The following is an 11,259-nucleotide window of genomic DNA, read 5'->3' on the forward strand; positions in this document are numbered from 1 at the left end:
AGGAGAGGTATGACTTTGTGTTGTCAGCATGGGTTAGTGTTCATCTCTCCTGCCACTCACCAGTCTGACACCTTCTCTGTTCATTAGAAATCAGAGAGGGAAACAGAAAGCTGGTTCATTTGCTGGTTTGGGAGGAAGACGTGCTAGGAATTTCCAAATACCCATGTGCTCCCTTTGCCACCGCATACACACCACAGGCAGTTCAGGATGGGGAGCCACACCTTTCCTTTCTTGTTCTTGCCCTTCGATATCTCTAGTGTCAGGAGCTAACTCAAGGCTCCAGGTCTTTTCGAAGCAAGGCAGCTAGATGTTGGGTCACTACCCAAGTGACTCTTGAAGAAGGAATGTCCACTAGGGTGGCCATTTTGAGTTCTGTTTGGAAGTATAATAACCTCAGTTGCTGGAAAATCAAAATGTTGTGTTTTGGTTGGAGTCTCAAAAACCAAAGTTGAACATTCTCATGCCTGCCGGGCCGCAGCAGGTAACTCGTAATCACTGTGTCAGAGGTGGGGCCGGATTCTGCTACCCTCCTCAGTGATGCTGGTGTGAAGGCAGACACAGGCAAGAGGAAGGCATACTGCTGACACTCAGAAGTTAGGACGCCACGTAGGAAAAGATTTCTTGGGACTTGCTGCAGAATTTAGGAAAAGTCTGCTTCTGTTTGGCTGCTCACATAACTGTCCAGAATGTGGAGAGCCAGCTGTGGGTAGCGTCCTTCACACAGGATGTATCCAAGGTCACAGCAGATTAGAAGGCATCCCCAGGGTGACAGGAGCTTTGACCCCCTGAAGACACGGGTGCTGCTGTTCCAATTGTCTCCAGACCAGCATTCTCAATAGCTCTTGGGGGCTAGTTTGACAGGTAGCATCTTGGGTTCTACATTGGAATTCATACTCCAATCAAGTCTGCAGGGAGGGTGCATGAGCTGTTCCTGGTCACTGGAGAAAAGCATTCCCTTTGAAACTTGTCCTGCCTTCTAAGCTGACTGGCTGTGATGGTTTACAAAGAACCCTCCTTTACGGTCTGTTAACTGGCCACCTCTTACTTCTCTTTCAGCTACATCAGCAGTGAGAGCTTCCTGTGTGACTGTCAGCTCAAGTGGCTGCCCCCATGGCTAGTGAGTCGGATGCTACAGGCCTTTGTGACAGCCACCTGTGCCCATCCAGAGTCACTGAAGGGCCAGAGCATTTTTTCAGTGCTGCCGGACAGCTTTGTGTGTGGTAAGATTATCCTTGAGGTTTTTGTTTTTCTTTTCGATGAAGGGCAAAGAGGCCAGGAAGAACCTCTCATTCTGAGACTCATTCCTGTGACCCTACTTAATGTAGTCCATGGTTACAGATCAGCTGCTGGGTGCAGTTTATTTCCCACGGAAACCACACGTATTTACTGTACAGTGCCTCATTCTGTGCTTCTTGGAGTACATGTATTTAATTATAAGGGAATAGGTTTAGCTACAAATCTAAATGATTTGTACAGTGAGATAGTTCTGATCTTTTCAGAAGGGTCCTGGGGCCCAGGTTTGGCTGTGAATGAGTACGTGAGGATAGGATTTCAATGTGTGTTTCTTTCCAGCTCTAAGAATGAGAGGTTAAGCACAGGAAGAATGGGTCTCAGGAGAACAGCCACTGTAGTAAAAATAATTCCTCGATGTTGACTTGCACTTTTGCTATTTGTCCAAACCACTAAAATGTGCACTGGTGAGAGTCTTTTTCCTCCACATTGTTGGAACATAGATTTAACCGTCTTTTTGACCAAAGGTGGTCAGGACCCAAGTTACACACACAGAGAACGCTGAACAGCTGAAACACACACATAGGCTAGCTATGACAACTAGCATAGCCTTGTAGCCAAGGAGATGGGATTCAAGAATGAGAAGACTGTTGAGATCTGTCTGGGTTGCTTTGAGCAGCAGTGGGGATGGAGGTCCTCTTGTCCGTGGTTCCCTTCAGGATCTCTTCCTGAACAATGCTAGTTATGACCCACCCAGCAGCTTGGGTGTCCCAAGCCACTCGTTCAACCTTTTTTGAATTATGCCTGGTAGAGGTGAGGCAAGCATCCTCTGCCTCCCACCACCTTAGTTCCCAAAGCAGGCTTGCTGACTCTCAGTGCGTTGGCTCCCTGGGTGGAAGCAGGGTTGTGCAGACAACACCCTCATCACACAAGAGCAGGCCACACTTTTGCAGCCAGTGCTAATTGACTCCACAGCCATTAACTTGCTTGGGCATTCTGAAGTTAAGTAGTCTGTGGCTTCCTCCCTCTGTCCGGTGGAGGGCAGTCTTCTGTTTGCACGAAACAGAAGCCACCTTACCCTTTCTAGGAAGTTAGCATGAGGCTAGGTGAGGACAAGAAAAGATGAGATGGGGCGGTCCAGCACTTTTGTGCTGCACAGAGAGCGTTGCTGTGTAGACAGTGTGAGCTCCTGGGCCCACCCTGTGACCCATCCAAGGGATGGGAGCAGCTCTGTCCCAGTGCTCAAAGAGTGTTTCTCAGAACAGCCCAGGCTGGAGCGGCCCAGACACCTATGCATAGGCAGTAGGCACATAGCTATGCAAAGGACATTAGGTCAGTCAGTCTGTCTGTCTGTCTGTCTCACATCATGGATGAATTGTGACAATCATCAGCCAAGTGAAAGAAGTTTCATGAAATGCCTAGAGGAAGGGAAACTATAGAGGTTGGAAACATACGTCGCCAGTTCAATTGGACTGGTGAGCAGTGGGGATGAAATAGAGGGAGAGCTAAACAGGACAGTCTTCTCTGAGATGATAAAAAATGGTTAAGATTGATTGTGCAGCTGATTCCAACTACTTGTGAATATATTAAAAAAAGCTCTCCGTTGTATACTTTACATGGGAGGACTTTAGCTGAATAAAGCTATTTTTAAGAGGAAATATAATTTACATAGTATAAAAATTTACCTTCTTGAACCTTTACCCCCATGCTATTAACCTGCCGCTGCTCCCAGTCCAAACTCTCTATTCCCAGATCCTTTGAAGGTAGCAGTGTAGTTGTACCTTGGACCTGTTTGTTCTAGACAGTTGACATAAACAGGGCTACACGACAGGATAGCTTGCTTCTCCTGGCAGTTGTAACAGAGTCCTCAGTTCTTTCTTGATGGTGCTGGAGTTTTTATGTTTTCTTCTGCTTATAGCTAGAATAGAATTGCTGAATCTGTTAGCTGTTCTCTCAAAGTGCTTCATGAGTCCGCACGCCCACCGACAGTGTATGGGGATTCTGATTTCCATAGTGACATGGGTCTCCACGGCAGCTTAGGTGCAGTGGAGGAGACCTGCATGTACTTACTGGATGAACGCATCTCTCTGGAAAACTAGCCATTCAAGCAGTTTGTGCACATCTGGTCTTTCTGCTCCTTAGCTGTAAATGCCTTTTTATATTCTAGATATTAGACTCTAATCATGTGTACAGTTTGCTCCTACTTTCTGTCAGCCGAAGTGCAAAAGTCCCACAGTTGGCTGGCGTCGAGCTCTTCCCGCTCCGTCGTCTGTGCTACCAGTGTCAGTTTTAAGAACGGGAGTCTCACGCAGGCCGTGCCACTTACTCCTGTGCTTCTCCTAAGAATTTCAGGACTCCAGAGACTCTGGAGCTGTTCCCTCAAGACCGTTTTGACTGTTCAGTACAGTGCCCTCAGTTCTTTGACGTTTTATAGTAAGATACGAAAGTTCAGGATATAGGATCCTCAGACAGTTTCTACTGACGGCTGTTCTCGTGTCTGTATGGTTCCTTCTTTTGTTGTTGAAAAGCCGGCAATGAAAGTCAAACATTATTATTATGGCTTTCTTGTCCTTACTCTACAAAATGCTCCACCATCTGTCAGTTTCTGTACTAGAGGACAATCAGATTTTGACCTTGCGCTGACTTGAGATTAGCCTGGAGTGTACCACCATCCTGACCGCTGTCTTCCTGACCACAACCACGGGGTCTCACTTCTGGATCCCCATCTACTTAGTATTCCTGTTGTTTCTTTCAGTCTTATTTTTATAGCTTGTAGTATAAAAACGTCACTCTTACCTATAAATAGAGATGCAGTTGAGTGTGATAGAAACTGAAGTGCCATGTGTGGCCATGCTGCTCAAGTTACTGTAATGGTTTTCTGTCCCACAACTGTGTTGATACAGTCTGGGTTTTTGCTGTTGGTGGTTTTGGAGTTTTGTTTTTGTAGAATTTTCTTTTGTGTGCATGTGTGTGGAGGGCAGAGGTCAATCTCGGATGTCACCCTCAGGACCTCACTACCTTGTGTTTTGAGATAGGAAGTCTGACTTGGAACTGGGGCTTAACCAGCTGTGCTAGGCTGACTGGCCTTTAAACCTACCTCACTCTCTTTATGACGTCTGGGTTTGTTTGTTTGTTTGGCTTTGCTGTATGTACTTAGTCTAAAAGACCCCCCTTGAATGTGTGCAGTTTAGGTCTGGAAGCAAGAAGTTCTCCTACTGCAGATGCCTTTTTTTAATTTTTAAATCTGGAAATGTCTAAATTACTCTCTCTTTTTTCTGGATATGAGGATTTTTCTGCATAAGGCCTGGATATGCCTCCCTGGTGTTTGACGAGAAGAAGTCACCTGCTTGTGCTTTAGAGGATCTAATATAACAAGTTGACCCTGAGCTGCTTTGGCATTTGATAGTTGATCGTAGTTCACTGTAATGGAGCTCTCCAGTTCACGCTATTTGTAGTTCACTGACCTCAGGATGCACCTTTCTCATCACATTAACTATGCTTGGCCATCTCTCTGAAACCTGACTTCCTTCTCTGTCATGGCGCCAAGCCTCTTGATGCCATGGCACAGGCCTCCACCGTTGATTCCGTTTTCCTCCCCTTCTCCTCTTCCTTCCCCTTCTGTTTCTTGGAGGAGACATCTTCATCGACCTATTTCAGACTCTGCACCAGCGCAGTTCTGCTGCCAGACTCCTCTAAGTGACTTTTTTAAAATTTCACTTCTTCTACTCTAGAACTATATTTTTAAAATTTGTTAAGGTATCCGTGGCCTGTAATTGCTATATATGGTTTCCTTAGTTCCCTGGCTGTACAAAACCGCCATTTTCTTACCTGTATATTTCCTACTTAACAACAAAAAAATCAAACAGTGCAGCCGGTGTGGGGACCGGGCTCTCTGCACCCCACCCTTCTAGACTGGTAGCTGCGGTTTAGTATCTGGTTGTTTAGGGCTGCCCCTGGGCTTGTGCGGTAAAGCCTGCTCTGCACAACGCCTTGGGTCCCGGCTTGGTTATTTTAGTGATTAGCTGACATCCAGACCGATATGTCCTTACCCAGTCTCCCTCCTTTGCCCAGATCCCTGTAGGTGCTGGGTTTTGCCACCGTTTTCTGTTTGTGCAGCTCCCAAGCCTGGTCACAGGAAAGAAATTAGAAACCCTTCCAGCCCTCCCTGGGTGTTTGCACAGCTCTGTACCCCATGTGCCCTTCTAGATTCTCAGGAATCTTTTGTAGATTTTAATTCTTATCACTGGTGTCTTCTTTAACTGTGGCCTTTAAGAGTTGCCTCTCCTGCTGTCTGAGTGCTAGGACTGGGTTGGTCGCCTGATCAGCCGTGGGTTTAGCACAGGTGGTCAATGGTCAAGCACCACTGTTTAACCCCATAGCTGTTCACTAGGCTGGTTTGCTGAGTTTTGTAGCTATGGGTTTGTTCCTAACGGAGGAAGCGGTGAGGCCAGAAAGCCGCGGCGCTGGTATCCCCATGTCTGGTGGATCTGACTGTGCTGGCAAGTGACCCAGTTCCTCATCGGCTTCAACAGTGGCTGGTGTCTGCAGAGTTGTCCACAGGGTGTCTTACACTTGATTCTCTCCTTAGATGACTTTCCAAAGCCACAGATCATCACTCAGCCTGAGACGACCATGGCTGTGGTGGGCAAGGACATCCGTTTCACATGCTCAGCAGCCAGCAGCAGCAGCTCACCCATGACCTTTGCCTGGAAGAAGGACAATGAGGTCTTGACCAATGCAGACATGGAGAACTTCGCACATGTCCGTGCCCAGGACGGCGAAGTGATGGAGTACACCACTATCCTGCACCTCCGTCACGTCACGTTTGGACACGAGGGCCGCTACCAGTGTGTCATCACAAACCACTTCGGCTCTACATACTCACACAAAGCCAGGCTCACTGTGAATGGTAAGGACATGGCACATGCTGCTCTTCAAGCACAGACTGCACTCTTAGTTGTTCTCTGTCACCGGTGTAGGCACACGCTGCTGTGCGGTGCATTTCTTTGTACCATTCCTTGGGTTTGTCCCAGACCAAGTTTTACAGATTGAGGCATTGGTTTGGGTGGAAGATTTTAAAGTCCAGTCATGTTGCGTGGCATTGTGGCGTTAAGCTTCGTATTTCTGTCTGTCCATTGTCTTCCATAAACCAAGACATGTGGTCTCCAGACTCCAAGCATCCCTGGGTCCCGAGGGAGCTTCTGACCTTAACAGGTGCAGGCCCCACTCCCTCTAGAACAGTGGTCCTCAACCTTCCTAATGCTCCACCCCCCAGTACAGATCCTCATGTTGTGGTGACTTCCAACCATAGACCTGTTTTCTTTGCTACTTCGTAACTGTAACTTTGCAGTTGCTATGACTCACGATGTAAATACTTTTGAAGACAGAGGTTTGCCAAAAGGGCTCCTGACCCTCTCCATAGAGGCTATGGAGAACAGGTGTGGGTTGAGCCCCTGGCTCCACAGTCCAGTGTGTAGGAAGGTTGTGACACGGTTCTTACTCAGAAGCCAGCCCTGCCCACCGGGGGACTTTCTTCTGGACTACTGATTGATGTGGTATGTTAGTGGTGAGGTCAGCATGAATGGCTAGGTCTTCCATAGCAGCTGATGAGCTTGTGGGTGGCCTGAAGCACTGCCTCCATGTTCTCTGCTGTGTACACCACCACAAAACACTCTTCACCACAGCGGGGCTGGCCTAAAAGAGGCCAGAGTGTTTGTTGGAGACTGAGGTAGCTGTTAGACACTCTACCATGGTAGCTCAGACATAGTCTGGATACTGTCCACTGTGTCAGCATTGGTACTAAAGCTACAGAAGCTAATGAGCTACATATTTTTGCCTAGGTGTGGCTGGTAATGTAGCCCCCATAGACCCTTCCCACAGTGGGTTTCCTCAAGAGGGGTGGCCAGCCCACTGGTTCCTTTGGTGAAGGCACCCAGCCATCCCTGATAGCAAATGCTGGCTGTGTTGCCCAGCTCTCTCCAGAAAGCTAATTAAAGCAGGTTAGCACCAGATCTCTACTTCTGCAGGATTCCCACATAGTAACTAATGTGGAGGTTCAGGAGGCAGAATGCTCCACCAGAAAGAAGCCTTACCCGAGTGGTTAGCACCAGCCCATAGCAATAGGAAGGCATTAGGGCAATGGGTGCAGCATTGTGCCTGTGACACAGGGAAGCTGGGCTTCCTTGGAAGGGATGGAGTAGCAGTGAACTGAGGCCTGGGCAGTCTCCTCTTGTATGCAGCCATTCCATATAGCTTTATCTGCAATTTTTTTCCAGTGTTGCCTTCATTCACCAAAATACCCCATGACATTGCTATCCGGACGGGCACCACAGCACGCCTCGAGTGTGCTGCCACGGGCCACCCTAACCCTCAGATTGCCTGGCAGAAGGATGGAGGCACCGATTTCCCTGCAGCTCGAGAGCGACGCATGCACGTTATGCCAGATGACGATGTGTTCTTCATCACTGATGTGAAAGTCGACGACATGGGGGTCTACAGCTGCACTGCCCAGAACTCAGCTGGCTCTGTTTCCGCAAATGCTACCCTGACCGTCCTAGGTTCGCTACTGACTGTGTGGCAGGGTGGGATGGGGGGTACAACTCGAGTATTCTAGGTACGTGCTTTCTGGAGTACCTGTGGTAGCCTCTTTCTACTTAGTTTGAGCAATGAATTCAGTCTTGACGGAACTCAGCTATATGTTAGTCTGAGTAAGAATTCCGTGCGTCCGTGCGTGTGTGCATGCTGGATACAATCTTGGTTGGGAATAGTGACACAGATCTATGACAGGACAGTTTGGGATAAGGTAGGCTTTAAGTTCTTTGTTCTGTGGGGCTGTTCCTAGAATGGCAATGATTTAATCCCGTTAGTCTTTCTGAAAAGCGTGGAGCTCTAATAAAAGGTCTCAGTAGGGGTTGGGGATTTAGCTCAGCGGTAGAGCCAAGGCCCTGGGTTCGGTCCCCAGCTCCGGAAAAAAAAGAAAAAAAAAAAAGTCTCAGTATTTCACTACTACATGGGATTGTCTCCTGTCTGTATACCTCCAGCAAGACCCATAGAATAAATGTGCAATTTCCACTGCCTTCCTGCAGAAACTCCATCCTTGGCAGTGCCTTTGGAAGACCGTGTGGTAACGGTAGGAGAAACCGTGGCCTTCCAGTGCAAAGCAACCGGGAGCCCCACACCACGCATCACCTGGCTTAAGGGAGGTCGTCCATTGAGCCTCACAGAGCGGCACCATTTCACTCCAGGCAAGCAGCTGCTGGTTGTTCAGAACGTGGAGGCCGAGGATGCAGGCCGGTACACCTGTGAGATGTCGAATCCCCTGGGCACTGAGCGGGCACATAGCCAGCTGAGCATTCTACCCACCCCTGGCTGCCGGAAGGATGGAAGCACCGTAGGCATCTTCACAATTGCTGTGGTGTGCAGCATTGTGCTGACCTCGCTGGTCTGGGTGTGCATTATCTACCAGACCAGGAAGAAGAGTGAGGAGTACAGCGTCACTAACACAGGTCAGCGCCTAGCCGCTGGGGTGGGGCTGGGGGTGTGGTGTCACAGTCGGAGGTAAATGACGCAGGTCTGAGGGTTGCCTAGAACCTAAAAGGTCCCTAGAACTTTTAGGAATATGGATTCTGCCTGTAGAGTTGAGTTTGGTCCCCATGACAACATGCTAGCAGTAAAGGACGGAACAGGAAATGAGAATACTCTCAAATGCAAGGACTTGCTGGTCTCTGGCAGGTCAGAGGCCCCAGGGCCGTGCTTGTGATGAACTGGAATGCTCCTAGGCTCTCAGTCTTGTTAGGTCTTCCTTTCCTTGTTCCTGCGGACTCAGGCACCTGACTGCCATCATTTTTACACCAGGGCGTGAGCTGCTGCTGAGCCTCTGCACAGCTTTCGGACACTGTGGTGTGACCTTGTGACAGTGAATAGTTAGCTGTATTTATTGTTGCGGCAGCCCTGTTATTTGTCTTGTCTCCTTGCAGATGAAACCATTGTGCCTCCAGATGTTCCAAGCTACCTCTCCTCTCAGGGAACCCTTTCTGACCGGCAGGAAACTGTGGTCAGGACTGAGGGCGGTCCTCAGGCCAATGGGCATATTGAAAGCAATGGTAAGTTCAGGACAGTGAAGCAGTTGATCTGGCTGCCCCTAGTCCTGGGTGAAGCTTTACCTTCTCCACGGGGTAGTCTGGGCACCCGTGCCACATTTGGTGAACCAGGCCTTTAATTGACAGTGTTTTGCTTTGGATCTGGTGTAATGAAGTTCTATGCTTTTTAATATCTGATCCTCTAGAAAGTCCCTGCATTGGGCTTAGCACTGTCTTCTGGTCAAGGTAGGATTGCCAGGAAGAATATATGCACAGGACATTCCAGGTCCTAAAACCAGCCCACAGCTTTTACAGTGCTGTGGCACGTTACATGTGAGTGGTAAGTCAGTCAGTCACAGATACACTGAATATATATGGACAGTTTACACTGCTACTGGGTATGATGAGTATATAGGACTTGAGGTCTATCAGAGAAGGTGTGCAAACACAGCATTTCACAGAAAGGACTTGAATATCCTTGGATTTGGGCATCTCAGAGGAGCACAGGAACCAGTCCCTGGTGGATGCCAAGGTACTGGGAAAAGCTCTGCTCTGCTGGCCATTAGGCTGAGAGATCTCAGCACCTTCTGAGTTGTAAGGGCTCTGTTTCAGGTGTGTGTCTGAGAGACCCAAGCCTCTTCCCAGAGGTCGACGTGCACAGCATTGCATGCAGACAGCCCAAGCTGTGTGTTGGGTATACCAGAGAGCCCTGGAAGGTGACAGAGAAAGCCGACAGGACAACTGCTCCACACCCAACAGGTAGGAAACACTTAAGTCAGGGGAAGCAACTGCCTTTGACCCTGAAATTGGGTTGACTTAGAACAGAGTAGCAGCAAGTATCACTGGCCGCATGCTGTCTCTGCTTGTATTCAGAGTCCTGTGTCTCTTAGATAACTCAGTCTATGATGTGGCGAGCTGAAGGCTGAGTTTTCTTAACATAAGGAACTTACAAGATAAGGCCTACCCTTGGGCCAGGACGGTTTTGTGCAGACAAGGTTTCACTTTGTAGATCAGGCTGTCCTCAGCCTTCTGAGATGCTGTGGCTGGGCTCCCATGCCCTTCCATTAGGATGCTCTTTTGGGGGGCAGAAACTGATGCCTTATGTATTGAACAGGGTTCTCACTTAAACCCGGAGCTTACTGCTCCAGTTATCCAGCCAGCTAGCCTGTCCCAGGGTCCCCTGCCTCCGCTCCCCATGCCGTTGAACTAGTTGGGCCACCACACCTGCCTGGCCTTTCCAAGAGGCCTGGGGACCTGAGCTCTGATCCCACCGAGCCGCCTCCCCGCCTCCCCAGGACTCTCTAAGGCTTACTGTCTAATTGTTGAGAGGATTCCTTATGTGAGGCTAATGAAAGTTGTTCCTCTTAACCTCTCCTCCCTCATTTTTCCTGTGACCAGAGTGTGCTTTCTAAATTAGTTTCACATGAACACTTAAGCACACAAGACTAAGACGTGGTTGGTCGAGCTCCTCCCCATGTATACATACATTCTGGGGAGGGACAGGGTGGTTACAAAGGCAGTGGTAAACAGGACCCATCTTCCGGTTGGAAAGGAGTGGAGACTTAGTTGACCTCTGCTTCTCTTCTTCACTCAGCACACAGTGGCTCTGCAGTGTGCAGTGACTGTAGGACCGACACAGCCAGCCAGCCCAAGGAACAGGCCTTTCACCCCCAGACTGTGCCCAGAGACAGTGGGCAGCCAGGCACATCAAGCAGCCAAGAGCTGAGGCAGCATGACCGAGAATATTCTCCACACCATCCTTACAGTGGGACCGTGGATGGGTCTCATGCCCTCTCTGGGGGGTCCCTCTATCCGAGTAACCACGACAGAATACTGCCATCCCTGAAGAACAAGGCGGCATGCACGGATGGGAAAGGTATGTATTGTGTCAGAGGGGCATCAGTGGTTGGCTGGGAGCCCTTATGGGGTCAGGGCACGGTTTGATATACCT

At 49.0% G+C, this 11,259-nt stretch overlaps 1 protein-coding gene across 1 annotated transcript in view; it reads left to right on the forward strand.

Moving 5' to 3' along the window:
• The window catches only part of Lrig1 (leucine rich repeats and immunoglobulin like domains 1), a 101,897-nt gene that overhangs the window by 89,122 nt on the left and 1,516 nt on the right, over window positions 1–11,259 (forward strand). The window contains exons 12-18 of the mRNA XM_032906048.1: window positions 1,057–1,220; window positions 5,819–6,139; window positions 7,506–7,787; window positions 8,316–8,735; window positions 9,207–9,332; window positions 9,921–10,067; window positions 10,903–11,184. Coding sequence (XP_032761939.1) covers window positions 1,057–1,220; window positions 5,819–6,139; window positions 7,506–7,787; window positions 8,316–8,735; window positions 9,207–9,332; window positions 9,921–10,067; window positions 10,903–11,184 — 1,742 coding nt within the window. The remainder of the gene's footprint in view (window positions 1–1,056; window positions 1,221–5,818; window positions 6,140–7,505; window positions 7,788–8,315; window positions 8,736–9,206; window positions 9,333–9,920; window positions 10,068–10,902; window positions 11,185–11,259) is intronic.

This window comes from Rattus rattus, chromosome 6 (assembly GCF_011064425.1).
Source record: "Rattus rattus isolate New Zealand chromosome 6, Rrattus_CSIRO_v1, whole genome shotgun sequence".
Taxonomy (NCBI): Eukaryota; Metazoa; Chordata; class Mammalia; order Rodentia; family Muridae; genus Rattus; species Rattus rattus.